At 39.3% G+C, this 21591-nt stretch overlaps 5 protein-coding genes across 7 annotated transcripts; 3 read left to right on the forward strand and 2 right to left on the reverse strand.

The window, feature by feature from the left end:
* Positions 1-85: 85 nt before the first annotated feature.
* LOC120003842 (probable serine/threonine-protein kinase WNK3) lies at positions 86-4148 on the forward strand. Its single transcript, XM_038852964.1, has 8 exons — positions 86-294; positions 402-439; positions 565-792; positions 884-1107; positions 1263-1420; positions 2245-2428; positions 2516-2650; positions 2758-4148. The coding sequence occupies exons 1-8, from the start codon at positions 208-210 to the stop codon at positions 3579-3581; spliced, it is 1878 nt and encodes a 625-aa protein (XP_038708892.1). The 5' UTR covers positions 86-207; the 3' UTR covers positions 3582-4148.
* Positions 4149-6146: 1998 nt separating this feature from the next.
* On the forward strand, positions 6147-8535 carry LOC120003471 (pentatricopeptide repeat-containing protein At3g48250, chloroplastic). The gene has a single exon (XM_038852477.1). The coding sequence runs from the start codon at positions 6218-6220 to the stop codon at positions 8087-8089; it is 1872 nt and encodes a 623-aa protein (XP_038708405.1). The 5' UTR covers positions 6147-6217; the 3' UTR covers positions 8090-8535.
* A 748-nt stretch (positions 8536-9283) lies between these two features.
* Positions 9284-9989, forward strand: LOC120004623. The gene has a single exon (XM_038853997.1). It carries the CDS (start codon positions 9488-9490, stop codon positions 9896-9898), a length of 411 nt encoding a protein of 136 aa, XP_038709925.1. The 5' UTR covers positions 9284-9487; the 3' UTR covers positions 9899-9989.
* Positions 9990-12383: 2394 nt separating this feature from the next.
* LOC120003879 (protein JOKA2) lies at positions 12384-16912 on the reverse strand. 3 transcript variants are annotated; one of them, XM_038853020.1, is made up of 8 exons: positions 16716-16912; positions 14474-15549; positions 14244-14367; positions 13905-14156; positions 13627-13776; positions 13217-13546; positions 12854-13153; positions 12385-12719 (listed from the first exon to the last, which is right to left on the reverse strand). In XM_038853020.1, exons 1-8 carry the CDS (start codon positions 16737-16739, stop codon positions 12621-12623), a joined length of 2355 nt encoding a protein of 784 aa, XP_038708948.1. In that variant the 5' UTR covers positions 16740-16912; the 3' UTR covers positions 12385-12620. The 3 variants fall into 3 exon arrangements, with proteins under 3 accessions (XP_038708947.1, XP_038708948.1, XP_038708945.1); XM_038853019.1 differs by having other exon boundaries at positions 12384-12719; positions 12854-13546; positions 13911-14156; XM_038853017.1 differs by having other exon boundaries at positions 12854-13546; positions 16716-16911.
* Positions 16913-17410: 498 nt separating this feature from the next.
* On the reverse strand, positions 17411-21538 carry LOC120003992 (plant intracellular Ras-group-related LRR protein 9-like). Its single transcript, XM_038853180.1, has 3 exons — positions 20581-21538; positions 18601-18767; positions 17411-18512 (listed from the first exon to the last, which is right to left on the reverse strand). Exons 1-3 carry the CDS (start codon positions 21325-21327, stop codon positions 17867-17869), a joined length of 1560 nt encoding a protein of 519 aa, XP_038709108.1. The 5' UTR covers positions 21328-21538; the 3' UTR covers positions 17411-17866.
* Between the last annotated feature and the right edge of the window lie 53 nt (positions 21539-21591).

The raw sequence follows: 21591 nt of genomic DNA on the forward strand, positions 1-21591 counted from the left end.
GAGCAGGAACCGGACCCGGACGATTCTGATTCGCACGCGAGACGCACCCAGGCACGCTTTTGACTTACGCTTCCTCAGTTTCTCGTCCTCATATTCGTCTTTCCTCTTATCTCTATCCCTCTCTAAACTCAGTACGCGAAACGGAGGACTTCAATTTCTCTCGTTTTGATCCGTATTTCACTGATTCCGGAAACTGATACAATAATAATGCCACAGGATCCACCGTCCGAGCAGGAACCGGACGATTCTGATTCTGACTTCATTGAGATTGATCCTACACGTCGCTACGGTCGGGTCCGTATGCTTTATCAAACTCTTATGCAAAAGTTTCCTTTTCCTTTTCAGTTGGTTAATCATTTGTCTTGATCGAAACTTGTTCTTTCACTTTGATGTTCTTGCAGTATAAGGAGGTTTTAGGAAGAGGGGCTTTCAAAAAAGTGTATCTTTTTGTCTAATTTATACTTATTTTATTGTTGCACTCACTACGATTGTCATTTAAGACTTTAACAATGTATATATGTATATGACTGTGTGTAAATCCTTGATCAAGTTATTGATATTCAGATATAGAGCGTTTGATGAGCTTGAAGGAATTGAAGTTGCTTGGAATCAGGTTAAGGTGACTGATCTGTTGCGTAATTCTGAAGATTTGGAGCGTTTGTATTCTGAAGTTCATCTGCTTAAGACCTTGAAGCACAAAAACATCATTAAATTTTACAATTCATGGATTGATACCAAAAATGAGAATATCAATTTCATCACGGAGATATTCACTTCGGGCACATTGAGGCAGTGAGTTTGTTTAGATACGTTTATGATCGATGTCTCGGTATTTGTCTTGGTTTTGATTTTGGTTAGGGATCATGGTTTCGTTCATGGATAGGTATCGCAAGAAACATAAGCATGTTGATCTGAGGGCACTGAAGAAATGGTCGAGGCAGATCCTAGAGGGCCTTTCTTATCTTCACAGTCATGATCCGCCTGTCATCCATAGAGATTTGAAATGTGACAACATTTTTGTTAATGGAAACCAAGGGGAGGTGAAAATTGGTGATTTAGGAATGGCTGCCATTCTTCGCCAAGCTCGTTCAGCACATAGTGTCATTGGTGAGGACTATGTTGTGAACATTTATTTAATATTTTCCTCTTGCGGCTCGAGGTATGATTATGTAGGTTTTGTAACTAGAGGAACGGTGATCTAAAAAGTCTTAAGTTATTGTTGCAAAAATAGTGAAACTCTAAAAAATCTAAGGTGATTGCAGGTACACCTGAGTTTATGGCACCAGAGCTTTATGAGGAAGAATACAATGAGCTGGTGGACATTTATGCCTTTGGAATGTGTGTGCTGGAGCTTGTAACCTTTGAGTATCCATATGCTGAGTGTGCCAATGCTGCTCAAATATTCAAGAAAGTAACATCGGTAAGGCATATGCTCTTTATCTCATTAAATTGTTCTCATTGCGTAATTCTTTTATGGTTGCTCTTGAGGATTCATTATTTTGAAGATTGCCTTAATCCATGAGTTCTTTTTAACATCTTGGTTTCAAAGATAACTTAATTTGTAGATTGGTCTTGCATGGTTTCAAAATAAAAGGGGAAATAAAATCATTTGCATGTCTCATCATTCTCCTAATCATTATGATTGAAATTTACTGATCGCCATCACCAATCACTTAGTACTTTTACATTCCGCTTGTTAATCCCAGCAAACAAAATGAGAAAATTTTACCACAAAATCAAGCCACATTACAAAGTGAGAGGTGCATTTGATTAAGCCCTCTGGCACAAATGCTCCCAGATTCCCAATAACATGTGGATTGGCCCTGCCTCTTCCACCATTATCTACAACTAGTCAAAAATCCTTCATGATGCCACGGAGATCAGGGTTCTTGTTCCAGTTGCAAATCGAGTTGAGTGCCTCTATTACTCCAACTAATCTGATATTTGGGCTCAGAGTTGAGGAAGGGGATCTAATCGAGAGGAGGTATGAGATAATAATTATAATGATGATAATGACAAGGGAGAACCTTAGCTTTGTGGTAAAGTTGCTTCATCACAATCTATAGTCATAGGTTCAAGTTACAGAAACAGCCTTTCCGTAATGTGGAATTAAGGTTGTTTACATTTTCCCTTTACCAACCTGCAGGAATCTTGTTCAGAGTTGTTTAATCTTTTAACCTTTATAATAATAATATTTATCAACAAAAAAATAATAACCAGCATATTAATTCTTTTCTTTTATAGGGAATAAAACCAGCATCATTGGCAAAAGTTACAGATTCTACTGTTAGAGCTTTCATAGAGAAATGTATTGCAAAAGTGTCTGAGCGGTTGACTGCCAAGGAACTTCTGATGGATCCCTTTCTTCAATCACACGAGGAAAGTGAAAGTATAGGTCATTCATTACTTCCCAAAAGCCATCATTCCGGTATACATTTACTAGCTTAACTAGAGGCTTATGAAGTTTTTTATTTTTAATTTTATTCCTCCATACATACTGACTTGAAAAATGCAGGTGGCCATTTTGATACGATAGAAGGTGCAAGTGCTAGGGATTCTCCAGCTGAGACATTTAAAGGCTTCACAGTGCAAGGTCAGAGGAAAGACTTGAACACGATATTTCTGAAACTACGAATATCTGATTCCACAGGTCCTCTCTCTGTCTCTTTCTCTCTCTTCAGATTATCATTTTTATTCACAGAATTGTTCAATAGCATTTTCATATCACCAATAGAAAATTTTTGCATGGTTTCCCAGGTCACATTCGCAATATTCACTTCCCATTTGATATTGAGGCTGATACAGCACTTGCCGTTGCAAGTGAAATGGTTGAGGAGTTGGACCTTACTGATCAAGATGTTTCAACAATTGCTTATATGATTGACTCAGAAATTCGGTCACACGTTCCAGATTGGGAACCTGCTGAACTTTCACAATATAGTCCTGGTGGAGAGTCGGAAACTCCTGATTCTCTTGCCTCTGAAATGAGAGATGATTGTTGTCTTTTGAGAAATGATTCTGCCCATTCTTTTAGTGGCCTTGCACTAGAAATACTACCTTCAGGTAAGAAGTACTGGTCTGATTCACCCAAGGGAAATGGCAGGAACTCTCCTAGCAAGCATGGACCTTCAAATTTATCTCCAAAAGTGGGCCGCTTTAGCAAACATCCCATGTTATCTCCTTGTAGTCATGACGATCAAGATCATTCAAATGATGCCACTTCACTTGATCACCAGGATTGTGAAACCATCTCTTGTAATTATGATAACAATGAAGGGTGTGATGATGGTAGCGTGCATGCAGATTTGATGATTGGTTATAGAAATAGTGCAATTGTTGGTCAAGATGGTGAGTCTGGGGCATCTCCAGTGGGAGAGAACTGCGAGTTACAACGAGACATCATATCAGAAGAAGTCAAAGTAGTTGCTGAGAAACTCGAGGATCTGTTGGTCAAGCAGCGAAAAGAGCTAGATGAGCTAAAGCAGAAACACAAACTAGCTATAACAGACCTTCTGAATGAAGTTTCTCCAGATATCTGTAAGGAGGTCTTGAGCATTTGTAAACTGAAAATTCCCGACTAAAGCAGTGAGGCGGTGTCATGGTGCTGGTGCTGCAAGTTGAGACTCCTAACATACTAGACTAACGTTTCTCTATCTTTTCAAAGGGTTATGATTTGATTCCGACTTCCCTAGTTTCCCCATCGAAAATGATCTTGTAGATTTTATGAAGTCAGAGGACAAGTTAACTTAATCTTCACACTGTAAGCTAGAAAGCAAAAGGCAGCTGCAGCATCTCATTGCTTTCAGCTTTAAGACTTTAAAGGGATCACATGAAAACGTCCGGCATGGCACTCAGCTGAATAGCCTGAATTCGTGATACTGCTGAGCTGAGAGACGGTCTAGCGGGTTATATATATTGTCTTACATATCGCCAGAAGACATCTCCATTTTTTCCATAGGGGGATTAATTTCCCAGTCTCTATAGAGGTTATCAGATTCTTGTGGATTGTATACTTGTAAATAGTCCTGCTGCACGTTCTTTCACATACAGGGAGATTTAGTGCTTATGTCCTATCAAGTCTGATAAGGGTAATGTAATATGATACATGATTTTCTTCTTTTGCATGTCAAAGCTTTTGTTTTCTGTTACATTGCAATCGAGCGTTCAAATTTTCCCATATCAAAGTCTTATTCTTTCGTTCGGCAACACCATTTCAATAAGGTGAGTATGGTGCAATAATTTTATGAATTATTTTCAAAGACTGAATGGAATAAGTTGAATTCAAAAATTCATATTCACGACGTCTATTACTTTTAACTTGTTTGATTTTTTTGCCGAATTGATTTTGAAACTCTTTAATAAAATCTTTGAATTTTTCAAAAGTATCACTTTTATTTTTCAACACGTAAACATATGCATATTTGGAAAACCATTAATAAGAAGATGAAATATATTTCCTTCAAAGTTAGAACACCTTAAACTCACATAAATCTGTGTGAATTCAATCTAGCAATTTAATACTTCTGTGAGGTTGCTTTGTAATCTTAAAGTACTCATGATTCCCACATATCTATCGAATGATTTGATTCCCACATATCTATCAAATCATCATGTATGTAAGATAAACATACATGTCAGACAATTATTCATATGTGATATATATATAACAATTTATTACACTAATTAAGCTCTTGCACACATTCTTACATTCTCAGTATTTTTTCGTTATAATACAAGTAAACTCATAAATAATATTAATATAGGAATAAGAATAGGAATAGGAGGATTAACACTACTGCAAACTCTAGAAATTTACTAGGAAACAAGATATATGACATAGCAAGATCGAGAGAGCTTTGGATTGTTGTGATCGGACCAGATGCGCTTGATTCCCCTTTTTAAACGGATGATTAATCCATTTCCCTAACTAGCTAGTCTCTGACTCTGTTGATGATTGATGAAGAATTGGAGATAGATCAAAGGAATACATTTGCAGCTGTTGCAGTAAAATAAACAATTACTCCAACATAACCATGGTGTACTGTGAGAAGCCAATAAATCTCTCCCTCTCTCTCTATATGCAATATATATATTCAGCTTCACATACAAGAACTTATGATGAAGATCATATATATATGGTAGCCCCTAGCCGCTATATATAAGATGAGGAAAAGGCTAGATATAGTTGAAGCTGTATATGTAGTCAGATACAAACAACACAAGACCCTAATCTATCTTATATTTCACGCATGCAGTAAGGTTTGTCTCTCTTTATTGTGTGCTGTGCCACCCATTTTTCAAAGTTGGACAAAAGTGGAGAAACACAAAGCAAAGTCAGGGCTGCATATTTTGAAGGCAAAGCATGCATCATGCATGTATGGACTGCCCTAAAGTCGCGACTTTTTTCACCGAAAAGACCCCTCTGTATGTATATGCTGTTTGAAAATTTTCACCCTTTCAATTGTCTTATAGATCTCAATATTTTTCATTCTAGGTTTCTCAAATGTTGAGATAGATATATATAACTTCATATGGATCGTATGGTACATGTGGAACTCAAAATTTTACATAGATTATGTATATCAATCTTAATATTTAAAATAACGAGATCCTTTGAGTATATATGATGCCGAGGCATGTGGGGCTTGATTGAAGATCCCAATGCCTTGATTAAGCAAACTTCACCGGCAACGGGACCCTACAAGCTTCCTTTACGTTGCTTCAATCAAATTGACTGAAACGGCGATATATATATATAGACTTGGAGTGTGTTTTAATCAAGCGGACCATTTTGTTTATTTTATAGAAAAAGGACCCAATGGTGGGACCCATTATTCTTGTCGTATTTGAGGCCTTTTATGAAGAGAGATCGGTGGGATGTTGATGGTCCGGCCGCCGTTAGCTGTTTTAACTTTTAACAATAAAGCTGGGCCTTAAAAAATGGTGTAACGTAATTTCGGCCTATACCAAATTACCCACATTGAGAAGCCCAATTCGCTAGTTGGACCCTGATCCAAAAAAGTCTAGCCCACATCAGGAAGCCCAATATAACCCAAAATTCACTAATTTGATCCGGGTCCAAAAAAGCCCAGCGAATCAGCGATCTTAAACGGTTAAACCCTTAACCCTCGAAACCCCTTCTATCCCTTCGTAGTTCGTTCTCTAGAAAGTCGGTTACTCTGCATTCTCTGCAATTGCTTCCAGCTTTAGAGTAGCTATGATTCGTGCAAGGGCGATGATAGTATCTCTCAGGCTCGCCAACTCGCTTCTCTCAACTCGGCAGCTATGGACACAGGTGACTCGGTTCTCTACCCTTTCCTCTCCCTCTCTGTCAAAACATTCTCACATTTTTCATCCTTTCATTACTCATCAGAAGCTCTACTTCTCAACGAATACGAACTCGATTGTACAACTCTTATTGGACAAAAATTGGTCTACTGAGTTAGAGGGCGAGTTAGTAAATAGCTGCCCAAAATTTACGCATGAGATTATTGTATTCGTTTTGAAGAAACTCGATAGAGAGCCACAGAAAGCCTCGGATTTCTTCAATTGGGCTTGTGAGAAAAACGGGTTCAGACCCAGTTCTGCCTTGTATAGCTTAATGCTTAGGATATTACTTAACAAGGATTCTATGAAGCAGTTTTGGATCACTCTGAAGAAAATGAAGGAATTAGGGTTTTATGTTGATGAGGAAACTTATGTATCTTTGTTAGGAATTCTTAGAAAGGAGAAGATGTCTGCTGATGCAGTGGCTTTTACCCATTTTTTTAACAGGATGGTTCAAGACAATGCCATGGATGATGTTGTCAAGAAGGTGGTTGGTGTTGTTCTTGGGGCAGATTGGAATGAAGAAATTGAGAAAGAATTGGGGGAGATGAGTATTGTGCCCTCAGATAATTTTGTGATCAGAGCACTAAAGGAGCTTAGGAATTACCCTGATAAAGCGTTGAGCTTTTTTCGTTGGGTTGGTTGTTTTCCAGATTACAAACACAATTCTACTACTTATAATGCGATTGCTAGGGTTCTTGGTAGTAAGGACTCTATAAAGTTTTGGAGTGCTGTTGAGGAGATGAAAAGTTCTGGTCATGAGATGGATATAGACACCTATATAAAGATTTCTCGGCAGTTTCAGAAGCACAAGATGTTGGAAGATGCGGTGAAGCTTTATGAATTTATGATGGATAGCCCATTTAAACCCTCAGTTCAGGATTGCGGCATACTCCTGCGGATTATCTCGAGGATTGATAACCCAGATTTGGACTTGGTGTTCAGGGTAGTGAAGAAATATGAGGCATCCGGTTATACTCTTTCGAAGGCCATCTATGATGGGATTCATAGGTCTTTGACAAGTGCGGGGAGGTTTGATGAAGCGGAGAATATTATCAAGGTTATGAGAAATGCAGGATATGAACCTGATAACATTACGTATAGCCAGTTGGTCTTTGGACTTTGTAAAGCTGGGAGACTAGAGGAAGCCTGTCGGGTGCTAGATGAAATGGAAGCTCATGGATGTATTCCTGACCTCAAAACTTGGACCATTTTGATTCAAGGGCATTGTGCTGCTAATGAAGTTGATAAGGGATTAATGTGTCTGGCAAAACTGATAGAGAAAAGATGTGATGTGGATGCTGATTTGTTGGATGTCTTAATAAATGGTTTCCTTCAGCAAAAGAGGATAGAAGGTGCCTACACGATGCTTGTAGAGATGGTGAAAAAGATGAGGGTGAGGCCTTGGCAAGCTACATATAAACTTCTAATTGAAAAGCTTTTAGGAGTAAGGAAATTTGAAGAAGCAATGGAACTTCTTCTTCTGATGAAGAAACAAAACTACCCACCTTTCTCTGAACCTTTTGTTCCATATATTTCAAAGTTTGGAACTGTGGAGGATGCTGCAGATTTCTTGAAGGCACTGACTGTGAAGGAATATCCATCCATCTCAACTTACCTTAATGTTCTCGAATCCTTCTTGCAGGAAGGTAGACAATCTGAGGCCAAAGATGTACTGTTTAAGTGCCCTCATCATATTCGTAAACATCAGGAGATTGGCAAACTCTTTGGTTCATCAAAAACTGATGAGATTAAGACTTGATTTATTTCTCTTGTTTTCTCCCATGGAGTTATCCCAAGTTCAAAGTTTCCTCGTCAAACTGATTGGGATTATTTGAAGCTACCCTGGAGTAATAGTATTATCAATTTATCATTTGGGAAGCCTGCAATTCCATGAGCTCTAGCTCGCTGTGAGACATTACCGCTGGCTCATGGGTTTGCCTTTTAAGCTGATGTTGTAGAACACGAATTTTCTTTTCATTTGTTTTGGGCAGAAAAATTGTCGACGGTTCATTGCTGAACAGCAGGGATTCTTGTTTTCATGATGTGTGCGTTGCTTCTGGTAGGCCGAAATTTTGCTTCCGGTTGTACGGTCCATACAGTCTCATCCTATGCTAATAAAATTAGAGTTGTCTGTACTATGTGGTGAGTTTGTAAATAGTGTTTGTCTGGATGTATTGGCACATGAAAACAATATTTCTGTATGACAAGGTATATTTGTAGCGTTCGGTATAACGAATTCAACGATATATTTTTTGTTCGATAGAAATCAAATTTATCGTGATCGAAATATATAATTCTAGGTAGATTTTGCTTTAGTTAATTAAATGTTAAAAGTTATTATAAAATTACAGAAGTGCTACGGATTGTTGAGGTGTATGCATCAAATTTAATGTGTGTGGAGCCTATCATATGCACATTAAATCATGTGCATACACCTCAGCAATTGGGATAACGGAGATTACAGTTGCTAGGATCGTATCTTTTTTGTATTATAAATTAGTAAATAGAACTATTTTTTTTTTCATTTTTTACTTTTATGATGTTTATCTAAATAACAAAAAATTTTCTCTTCTTTATATATCCAAACAAGAGAGGGAAAAAAAAATCTATCTTCAGTTCTCTTCTCTTTCTTTCTCCTAAATCTCTTAATCCAAATCCACCTTCATCTGCACGCCTTCAAAAAATTCAAATATTTGGGCTTCTTGCTCCTGTGGGCTAATCCACAACTCTATATAACATGGAGAAAGGAGCCCAAAGTCTAGCCCAGTTGTGAAAAATTGGGCCATGCGCTTGCACTTACCGAGTCGGCCTTATAAGCCCAGTTTATTTGGAATACATTGGGCCATTTATCCTAAAGGACCGGCCCAACACTTTGACAAATCCAAAGAATGGAGAGAACTTTAATAGAGACAAGAGAACCAACAAAATCACCATTATCTCCCACTCTCCACTCAATCTCATATCCAAATACCCATAAATTGGTCTGAAAGTCTCAAGTCTCTGCCAGAAAAAGAGAGAATTTTCCAACAAAAAAGGATATGGATGGCAACAACCCATTAGTCCATAACCCATAATTCCTGTCTTCAGTAACGTGAGGCTCAAATTTAGCTAGAGATAACATGGCCTCCATTCCCAAGACTACCATAGAGAAAACACTATGAAGAAAAAAGTAGAGCATGAAGATGATGGTGATGAAAAGGAACAAGAAGTTCTCAAGGCAGTGGCACAGGCATGGCACAGTCACTCTGGAAGCTGTAGACCTTTGAACGAATTTGACGCCCACCGACGAAAAATCAAGAACAAGCCTACAAGATTCAAGATTGAAGCAATGAATAAGCAATCATCTACTCCTGCTGTGAAACCAAATTGGGATTTTAAGCAGTCATTGTGGGATTCTTATGAGATTGTTGCAGTTTCCAAAAGACTGGAGACAGGGTTAGTGTTGGATGATAATAATTATAACCCTTTTGAAGAAACGAGCAGGGTGCATAGGAGGCAGAAGGAGAGTAAGAACAGCCTTAGGAATTTGTTTAATCTTGTGTCTTCTAGGAGATTCAAAGAAAGTTGATTCTCCTCCATGAAGAAAATGATTAATTTTGATTTGTATTGCATTGTTCATTGTAATGAGAACTCCTGTGGGCTGTGGCTGTGTTTGAGAGTTATCTTATCTGTTTTACATTGATTTGTCTCACATATACAAGCTTGAAAATCATTCACATGACATGACATGGTATACAAAAGTTCTTCAAAATGTTATGTGGATTTTGCCTCAAGAGACTACCACTTGGCGATAGTCTAATCTCCGAAATTAATACATACGGTGCATGAGCTTGGGAGTTGAACCAACTAGCTCGGATATTCCTTGTGGAATCCTAGTTCCATGGGCTTGTCCCACTTCCAGACCCTTACCCGCATTTGCTTCAGCCTAGTCGTATAATTTGGTTCTAGTTTTATTTTCTCTATTTAGTTTGTTTCTCCCTCTTTTTCAGGCCATCCAAATAGATGTCCTGTTGTACTGTTTTTGCCTCCTTTTAATTCATCCTGCTGCTTATCAAAAAAAATTGTGGTGCCGGCTATCCTGACTCCTGAGATTTACGTCTACTCAGCTGTCTGAAGGACATGCTAGGATGGGTGATTTCTCGGTTAAAAAAAAAAGATGCCTTATGAACTAATTAGGAGATTATGGAGGCAGTTCTTTGGTATAATGTTCAGTTCAGTCCTCTAGAGAATTCACATTTGGCAGATTGGGTTTTAAGAATGTCCTAACAGCAGAGGTTCTGGTGTTCTTTGAACTACTCCGCCTTTCCCAGCTGCAGCAAAGTGCAGAAGAGAATCAGCTTCTTTCTTCCTTTCTTTCAAATGTTATGTCAACAGTAACAGGTAATCCAACAAAATTCTTTTTTCATATCAGCAACATATCAAAAAGATTGAGAATCTGTAGCCTGTGACTACGCGTACCGATTCCAACTCCATTATTGTGGACTGTTCCTGGTACATGGAGATTCCCTGCAGTGGTCTTCCATATGAATTTGATTGGAACTATATGCATCACAGAATAATCTTTCACAAGTTGTATAAAGTTGATTATATTCGAAAATGAAGTCTCCATGCCGACATATTGAACCATCAATAATTCATCATCTTCCTTGCAAATTTGCCAAAACAATGCATCCATTCAACAACTATCATCAGCTGCTAAGATTCAACAGCAGATAGAAGTAAAAGGTTAAACTGAGATCATCTTATTGTTACAGAAGAAGGGGTAGCCTCCAATATACATATATATATACTGTTTACATCAAATAAAACATGGCAGTACATAGTTTTTTAGTCTTTCTTGAGAAATTAAACACACTTAGAGCAAGCTATTGAAACAATTCCCAAGCTAGTTCTGCAAACATAGCAAAGGCATGCACTTTATTATACTAACACCGCCCCGTCAAAGGGATAGTATGCCTGAGATTTTAGGCGAATTTAATGCAATTTGAAGGTCTTCCATTTGCATAACTCAAAACCCTTGTGCTTCTGCTGGATGTAGCCATCAGCTCCAGAATTAACGGTTTCTTCCATGAATATTTCTTCATGATCCTGGCCTTTTGGATTGGAAACCTCTTCAATGGTCTCAATCACTTGAACTTTCTTCTTATGATCCTTAGGGGAGTGCTCTTTGCGAGGAGGTTCTTCCTCGTAAGTTAACTTGTTGTTGAAGACCTTGTGCACATTAGGATACTGAGGAACGTCTGTGATAACGCTAGGCATCCTTTCGATTCTTGAGATATGAGCAAGGTAATCGTCGGACGTGGTGTCCCAGCCATGCCGGTGGCGATTTTCGTAGTAGACAGGAGCGCGACTCATTGTTTGAATTTGCTGCTCTGCTGTAATTTGGAAGTAGAAGGAGCTGTTGTCTTTATAGACAGAAATCAAAACCTTTATTCTTGTTAGATTAGTATGCATCTGATTCTCCATTTCTTGCCGCCCACATTTTTGGGATGAATCAAATGACTGTGAAAGAGAATCAATGCCTGATGAAATTGCAGCTGAGAAATTCCAAGTGGGTACATCTTGATAATGGATTCCAAAGCTTTTTGTTTCGCACTCACAAGAATTAAATCTAGAAACAGACACCTATACTGAAAAAACCTGAGTGACTTCAATTTTGGCTGTGGGTGCACAAATATAATATCCCACGATCCCTCTAGGAGCTTAGTTAGTGGTCCACGCATTGGGTTTTTGCCCAACTTATACTGTCGTCACTAGATTGTCTTCAGCTTAGCTGAAGACTCGCACATGACAGCCCCAACCTATCATCAAATGGGAAGTCAGGACAGCCCTAACCTGTTGTCAGATGTGAAGCCAAGTCGAAAATTTTTGTGCACGCGGACGGCCCTAACTTAAGAGCACCGAGTATTTTGATTCAAACGTAACTTGCGCTGGCTTGTTCAGTATTTGGATGGTGCCTTCTGCTACCATCAGTTGGTTCTTTTTTCTTTTATCACAGTGGTTATCAGTAGAAAGTTTACAGATTTTTTTATCATAAGCAGTCTACAGATATCCTTCATTGACAGATCATACATATGTACCAAGATATTATACGAAAAGGTAGATCAGTTGCAACATCCAACCCTAACAAGTCGACAAGAACAAATACAACAGCAGAAAATAACTTAAACATAATAACAGATCTGCTGTCACAAACTTAACTCAAGTCTTACTGCAATAAGTTTAAAAGGACTGCACATTTATTTATGATACCATCTCCCTCCATTGAACTGTTTAGAAGGTTCTTTCAGCTAAACTTCCTCCCCAGAGAGGAGTTCCATGACCACACGCTTAATACTGCCGTTGTTCTTCTTCAGCAGCCGCTTGTTAGATTCTTGATTGCAGAATCCCTGAAACCACAGTTTTAACATTGAAAAATGTTGTAAAACAATGAACTCAAAAGAGATTTAACTTACACAAGATAAATTAAACAAAAGACAACAGCAACCTACACATAATCATGCTCAGATCAGAAACAACTTACCATCTCCTGCAACTCTTCGAGGATTGTATCCCATTCAGCATCACCACATAGATCATCCAACGACTGCTCCAGATTGTATTCATTCCTCCTCAAGATCACCTTGTTCAACTCAACCTGCTTGAAACCCATCATCTCAAGTTCCTTGAGGAGCGACTTCTCAACCTCGTCAATTTCTTTGGCCCCTTCAGATGAAATCGGTGCCTCCGAGAAAGAGGGAGTTGGATAGGAAATCCCAGCTGCAGTGGTTTCAGAGAGATCAATAATTGGGTATGACACACGAGAGTTTACTTCAGAAGGGACCTGTAGAGGAGCACGGGGGGCAGATGCACCACTTGACACATGAGAGTTTACTTCAGAAGGGACCTGTAGAGGAGCAGGGGGGGCAGATGCACCACTTCCAACAAGTAAGGCATCATTTATTGGGAAATTGGACTCCGCATTTTCCTCTTTAGGCTGTTCAACGGCCACTGGCTTGGCTGGTTCCAGGACGGCACTACCACTAGGAAGAGAAGAGACATCATCCCCAACAGGAAGAACATTCATATCTAACATTTCAGGGAATTTTGAGCAACCTCCAACAGGAGGATAATTCAAGTTTAAGCCTTGATATCCATCAACTTCATCCTGCAGGGTAACATTCAAGTTTAAGTCTTGAAATCTTTCACAAAATGCATCCTTCAGCGCCGCATCAACCTGCATGGATCAAAATTGGGAATCAAACAGCGGTGTCTTATAAAACGTGTGATCCACTTCGTTGCAATGAATGAATATACCTGGATGAGAACCCAAACTCGTTGCCCAAATTTTACACCAGATGGGGTTGCCATTCTCCAGTATGAGATATATCGACCGGGTAATGGAGGTGAAATAAAGTCAACTGCAATGTCAAGTTCCCCATCTATAGGCACGCCATCGGCAGGAATCTAACATGAATTCGTATATAAAAAATTACAAAAATAAGACTCAACAAACAAATAAGAAAGATGGAGAAGAAGGGTAACGCGTCTTGCATAATCCATATCAAGGTAAATGAATAAAACAAAGGGCAAACCTCTACATTGACAGAAATAGCCATACTGAGTCTATCTCCTCCAATCCACACAAGTTGCGATCCCTGTGGCCACACTGAGTCACCGCAGTTGCGCATCCGCCAAATCTTTGTGAATGAGGTAGAAGGGGCCATCACAGTTCCATCCAACACATTCACATCCGAAACAAAACAGCTGTCTAGCTTAGGCCGAGCCGACTTCACCGAAACACTTCTTAAGAACTGCCGAACTTTATGGGGTGAAACCCTATGATGCTGCGTATTTAAAGAGAAATATTGATGTGAATAAAGTCACAAATTTAATAAAATGAAAAAAAAAATAGGAGTAAGAAACCAGCATACGAAATCATGTAAACCCTGGACAGCCTGAGGATGCCGATAAGACTGAGGCCGGTCAATCCTTATGTAATCGGAAACATTGCCCATCTCTGAGAAACAGATGCTGCAGAGGTCATAATCTTCTTTTCTGTAGAAAGACAGAAAATAGTGTTATGCACACATAATAACATCAAGAATCAAGATAGCATCATTGAAAAGCTTAATATAAGATGTACAGAAGAAAGAAAACTGACAAGTTAGATTTGAATCGAGGCCCAGTAATTGGATGAACCCCACAACCATCACAACGGACACCCTTATGAAACATACCAACAGCAGCATCATAACGATTATTGCTCCTCTTAAAAGGAGAAACTCGAGGATGTACACGAGGAGGAACAGCTGCATGATTATTTTTCGTCATTCCACTAAATGGACATCCATTGGTGATATTACCAATAAACTCAGAGTTTTGACCCCTAACCACACTAGCGGGCCTCGTAGATCCTGCCATATCTGACAAACCAAAATCAACAGATTCTCCACTGAGATGACCATCAATCTCCTTATGGACCCCAGTATCATCATTAGCAGGGGCATTAATAGGAGGATTGACATTCAAATTAACAGGTGTGGCTTCAGATAAATTTGGTACACCCACACCTCGAGCCACATTTTCAATTTTCACCTTCTTGATTTGTTCAGTCGCCAAGTTAGACTTTCTCAACTCCTCTTGTGAACCATAATCCTTAGAGGCATTTGCATCATTTGACACCAGTGGTGCCTTTAAACCTGCAGAACTACCTCCTTCTGTGCTTGTATCTGGACCTGATTGAGAAACTGGATTAAGGTGACCATGACTCATCTTTGAAAAACACTCAAGAAGCTCAGCGAGAACTGGGCTAGAAGATGTAGCTTTCGAAGCCAAGTCAAGAGAGAGCTTTGAAAGTGTCTCATATAGTGGGTTCGGGATCAATTTCAAGACCTCATTACCAACACTAATGTTTGGTAATGGCTTCTGGATTTGTGGAGATCCCACAAGGGTTGCAGAACCACTAGAAGCACTCGAATTACCAGATTTTTCATCATTCAGCTGCACATCAATCCTCAAGAATTTCAGTCTCTGGCTCATCACATCACACAGATCATTGTCATCAGCAAGTGTTACCACATCACCATCTTCATCTATGTAAGTCAGGATCAGATCAGCATCAAGGGGGAAATTAAAGAGACTTAGGATCTTTCCCTTCAATCTGCCCATATCAAGATCAAGTTGTTTCTTCTCATTAACAGGAACACTGAAACGCCTCAATGTATCTCCATATTTCACCTGCAACAGTGCAACCCAATCAAAATGTTCAAAAGAGAATGAACCGTAAATAGAATCTATTATAGATTGCGCCTTTGCAAAGAAACAACCGAAACATATCCTCAAGGTGCAAAACAAACTTATAACATCACAATTACTTCGTCATTCACTTAAAATGCTATAGCTAAAACCTGATCATCATCACCGCCAAAAACCCCCATGCATGATATGTTTAATCTTTGGAAAGACACGGTTTTCTGATCTTGGTAAAGTTATGAGGCCCTAATAAATAAATATGGGTGACTTAAACAATCTATTCCACTCTAAAGAACCAAAACAAATCTTATTTTCAAAATACAAAAACATAGATAAAATTGGTATCTGAAATTATTTATCCAAGTGGGGCTCATCTAAATCAGTTCAATGTAACTCAAAAGTAAAATTGAAACCTAACGCTTAACTAAAATTCCTCCACGGCCATCTAGTTCTAATGTAAATCATTCCATAACAGAAACAATGAATAGGAAGGGTGTAAACCAATCCCAAAGTCATAATTTGAGCAGATAATAGAAACTAACAAACAGAAATAACACATCAAGTTACACCACTGAAAAACCACTAAAGTTTGGACGAGAATGAAAATTTAGCAGGAGAACCATGTGGATAAATAGAATGTTTGAAAAAAATCACCTTCATTGAACACCTTGCCCTATTATTATAAGAAACAAGCAAACTACACGCAAGAATCATGCTTCAAACGAGGTGACTTGTCAGGAACAACACTTGCAGCAGATCGTACAGTTAACAGAACAGCAACACTCGCAATAGAGCCATGAATCAAAAAATTAAGCCAAATTAACCTTAAGACACACCATCTCTAGCTAAAAGATGCAACATTAACCCAAACAGAAAAACACTCGCCCCCGACAATCAAGCAAAAAATACTCAGAATTTCGAGAAGTTAAATAACAATAACGGGCTTTGTAAAGTGAGGCCACCACTCACACTGATCGCTCGCTAGTCATCTACAATCCAAAACAACAAATAACAACTCGTAATCGTGGATCAAAATCTCTAATCCTTTCAACAATCAGATAGTACCCAAACACCATCGTCGAATAATTAAAACCCTAAATCAAAATAAACAATCAAAAAAAGTGTCTCCAGGAATAAAATTAAATACGAACCTTGATCACCATCGCATACTCCATCGCTTCACAACGCTCCAGTGAGTGACGAATCTAGACGAGAACCCTAAATCGAACTCCAATCGTTTCGATGAATCCTTCAAACCAGAAAGCGATAGCTATTAGACCCGTGAGCCGGTTTAAGCGCTCTCACCCTCTATTATTTCTCTCAACGCGAGAAACGTATGGTCTTCGTTATCAGAGTTGGGTATACATAAGTATTTGGCATTAATTTTGGCTTGGTCGATAAGAAACTGTATTTGACTTGACTTCTGTTGGCCCACAAAACCTGCGGGATTAAGCAAACGTAATTTCTTTTTTCATTTTTTTTTAATTTTGTGGAAAATATTTTATTTAATGACGGTATCTGGGCTGAGCCCAACTCCTGTTAGGTACGGCAGATACTGGGCCAGATCAGTGGAGGCCCAAGTACATTATCCACACCCAACTAAATTCGGTCAAGTGCATTATTCGAAAAGGGCTTTATATGTCTTTATCCCAGATTTTAACTTATTCAGCCAAAAGTAGATTGTTACTTTGCTCGGTTCTAGGGATGGAAAAAAAAAAAAAAAGTTCTGCTTCGAATAACATCATGTGTTTATAAAATATTTATATACCCAAATCTCAACTCGGATTGAATTTCAGACGTACATAATTAACAAAATCTGAATTGATTTAAATTGAGACAAATAAACTAGACAATAACCTAATCCGGATTCTATATTTGGACTCAGACTTGATTTTAAACAGGACAAAAATTATGTTTAGACCTAAATTTCGGACATATAACTTATGTCCAGACTTGATTTGACCCGAATTGCATATATTCGGTCATCCAAACAGAAAATAGTTTTGTAACCCCTACTCGGTTCATCTGAAAATATTTGATTGCAAGAATCCGATGACTTGGTCCAGCTGAGAATAACCAATAGTATATCAAGCCGACACACTTCACAATATCATACCAAGATTTTCAACTATTCTAAAGATTCATCAGATTATTAACAATTCCAGAGTAAAGCCCAACTTTCTCAATTTCCTGAACCCATTAGATCTCCAAAAAACCGTCAATGCCTCGTCCAAACTCATTATTCGATGTTGTAAATTGCCCATGTTCACTAAACATTGCACCACAGAGGTGGCTAAAAGTCTCATAGCTGCTGATCAAGATAAGGGTCTCTGGGAGGTTTCCCAGCAGCTAAATATCCAGAAACATTCTCAGTCACAGTTGACGCATAGCTTTTCAACCAAGAGGTGCTCCGAGTCAACCATCCCATCTGTGCCTGTTCTTCAACTTCAGCCATGCTCTTGTGTTCCTCCTCCACCAGTAATGCAAGCCACCTCTGAGCCATAAATTGCTTGATAGCTTCGACGCCTTCCTTCACTACCTCCGGAGGTGGATGTACAAGAGGATTTTGGTCCAGGTTGAGTTTGGTCAAATTGTCAAGCCGGCCAAAGGTATCTGGAAGAGCATGAATCTGATTATTACTCAGATCAAGTTCCTTTAGTTTCATCAAATCACCAATTGTATCAGGAAGCTCCGTCATGTCATTAAAATTACTGCTCAGATTCAGGATCTCAAGATTAGCCAATCTCCCAATTGCAAATGGGAGGCCACCAAGTTCGTTGAAGTGAGCATCAAGGTGGCACAAGGACCTCATCTCACCAATCGAGGTTGGAAGAGAGCGGATCTTGTTCAATTGGATTGAGAGCCTCTGAAGATTCACCAACTCATATCCAATGTTAGTTGGTAAATATGCCAATTGGTTGAAGCTCACATCCAACACCACCAATGACCTGAACCATTCCACTTGAAATAGTAAGTAAATTTCGAGAAAAGTATGTTTATAAAGGGAATATCAGATATAATCACCATAAGAATTACCTGCAGCTGCAGATGGTATCAGGCAAGAGATTTAGCTTGTTTCCTGAGATGTCCAGAATTTTCAAGTTATGAAGCAGGCCAATAGAGTCTGGCAATGATTCCAAAAGATTTGAAGAAAGATTTAGCTCCTCAAGACTTTGTAATCCAGCTATTGAGTCAGGAATCATCTGTACAAGGTTTTAAAAAAACGTGTTTACGATTATCCAACATCAAGTTTGATTAGATCTCAAATCAGGCCAAGTCAATAGATTTGAAAAAAAAAATTTAACATCAAAATTTTATTATCACAGCTCACACAAGCTTGGGCATATCACAGTTTTTGATTATATCACAATATCAGGAAAAATCAATTATATTTGGAAATAAATCCTTAACCTTATGTACAGTTCATTTATGTCCGGAAGGTGTGAAAGTGTTGGCCAGGATAAACGCTTCACCTGGGAGATGAAGTTCAAGTCTCCACAGCAAGAAGAAAAAACCTTGATTTTGCATCTAATTGGAATGGGGGAACTTACAAACGAACATGTAGTGTGCAACCTAGAGGTCACAGGTTCAATTCTTGAAATAGTCACCCAATGTATTATGTGGGGTAAGGTCTACATCCATATTGTTTGTCCCCAACCCCGCCTACTACATGAACTTTATGCACGAGTGTTGTCTCCCAATGTATTATGTGGGGTAAGGTCTACATCCATATTGTATGTCCCCAACCCCGCCCACTACATGAACTCTTTATGCACGAGTGTTGTTTACCTGGAGTGGGGGCACTTCAATTGTCTGGAGTTTATGCGTGCTTCCGCACAGGGTGGGTCCCTAGTTTCAAAAGCAAAACAATTTCCTTTTCTTTTCGTGAGTTATTTGAACACTAGGAATCAACATCAATTAGATGCGAGGGGGCTGGAGTGACTCAACACCATAACCACCTCTGCACAAAGCAGATTGGTAGCACTGATCTTAGCACCTCCTGGACATCAATGGTTCATGAATGTCGAGTTGGCAATACGTTTAAGATGCAAAAAGATGTAAGTGGATACAAACAAAGAAATCAGATAAATAAATTAATAAAACAACAAGATAGAATGATCTAAACTATGAAACATCAAAAGGTTTAAGTCACAGTACAAACAGTTAAACATATGCAGATGTTAACAACTTGGTCTGTGATCCATAAGGATCTGCACATCTGGTGTTCCACATAACAGTAGCATGTTGATAAAAACGAGTGTAATTGGAAGTGAGACGCCAGTAGATCCTAGAGCTTTTGGGCATCACTACATCCATTATGAAGTGGAAGTTGCACATGCCGACCACACCAATTACACGCTTTTGGGCATCACTACATCCATTAGAAAACTTGTGCATTTCTTTTGACAGAAAATTATATAATAGCTACTGTTGTATTGAAAGGTTGCTCATTCGATCAACAATGTCAAGTAGATAAGTGCTAGCCTCTTTCCCTGAACATTGAACCCATCCAAATTCATTTTTATACTATTATCCTATCCTCTATTCTCTACTCATCCTCCATGTTTCCTAGTTCCTAATCTTGATCGTGATACTCGAGCTGTCTCTAAAACCAAAATGTAGCACACATAACAATATTCATATTGAATTCATGAACAGAAGCATCATGAACAGATGCACCAAAAAGGCCTAAGGTTCCATGAGCTAATCATAATTTCAATGAGGCATGAGCTAATGCTAATTAAATAATCCACTAATGTACCATAACCCTTGGCTCCCTGATCTCATCAGAGTATAAACAACATGCATGATCAAACATGCAACAGCAAGCACAATTAATGTACCTCACTGCAAAATGATCACACAATGTTATAGGATTGTACTGCATTTTTGGAGAAAACATACGCATCAAATTACGCACAAAATCAAAACCAAACTATCAGGAACATTATTATGTCTAAGCAATCTAGTATATACAATGGCACCAAATCCCCATATAACAAGAATGAAGCTAACCTCAAGCTGATTACTGGAAAGATTAAGAACGACCAACCCTTGAATCCGTCCAAAAGCCTCGGGCAAGAACTTCAACCGCCGACAAGACAAATCCACACGGTCCAAGCCTCCTCCGAACGCAGCCTGCAGTATCCCTGCCACCTCCGGGTTCTCTTCCTCACTCACTGAGTCGATCTTATCATCACCCTCAGCCACAGTTTCTGCGTTCTCATAAATCCTCACTAGTCGCTCCTCCGCCTCCTTCAACATCTTCTCGTAAGCCTCGTGCAACTCATCCAGCTGCAGTACTGCCCTGTAAGTCGCCTTCTCTTTCCCTGCTTCTTGGCGGCACTGCTCCTCCTTTTCAGCCAAGTGAGAACGCCACTGGAGGCGGTCGATATCTGTAGGACGGGGAGACAGCACTATTTCCTCTAGTTTCTTCGATAGATTGGCTTCAATTTCGACGAGTTTGGACTTGGCTACGTCGACGGACTCGTGGTCAGGTCGTGGTCCGAGGGTTTGCAAAACGGATCGCGTTTGAGCGACGTCGGAGATGGCGTTGGTCATGGAGGAGAGCACCTTTGGGCGAGAGAGGTGGGGCAATCGGTCAATGATCGGGATTTGAGAAGAGGAGGATGGATCGGAGGGTGGTGGTTGTTCGATGTCGAATTCAGTGGTAGCAGTAGCGGGGGCAAATTTGGGACCGATGGAAGGAAGACGAGCCAGGACATAGGAAAGGATCGGGAAGGACTTGGGATTCGGATCCATTTTTCAGGCGATGGAAGTGAGAGCGAGACTGAATTGATGGTATCGTTGGACTAGAAGAAGAAGATAATTGGTTTTTGTTTGTTTCTGCTGTTGCTAGCTCTGGAGCGTGGGATGGATATGTATGACGTGGAAAACAAAATAGATCAAATCGGGAGCTGCTTGCGTGGGGGCCGGTGGTATCACACTAGCGGCGGCCGGCGAACCATCACCATTATCATTCTTTCATATGTATGTGTTCGCTAGAGCGGTTGGGGTTTAATATCA

This window comes from Tripterygium wilfordii, chromosome 8, assembly GCF_013401445.1.
Source record: "Tripterygium wilfordii isolate XIE 37 chromosome 8, ASM1340144v1, whole genome shotgun sequence".
In the NCBI taxonomy this organism is placed as follows: Eukaryota; Viridiplantae; Streptophyta; class Magnoliopsida; order Celastrales; family Celastraceae; genus Tripterygium; species Tripterygium wilfordii.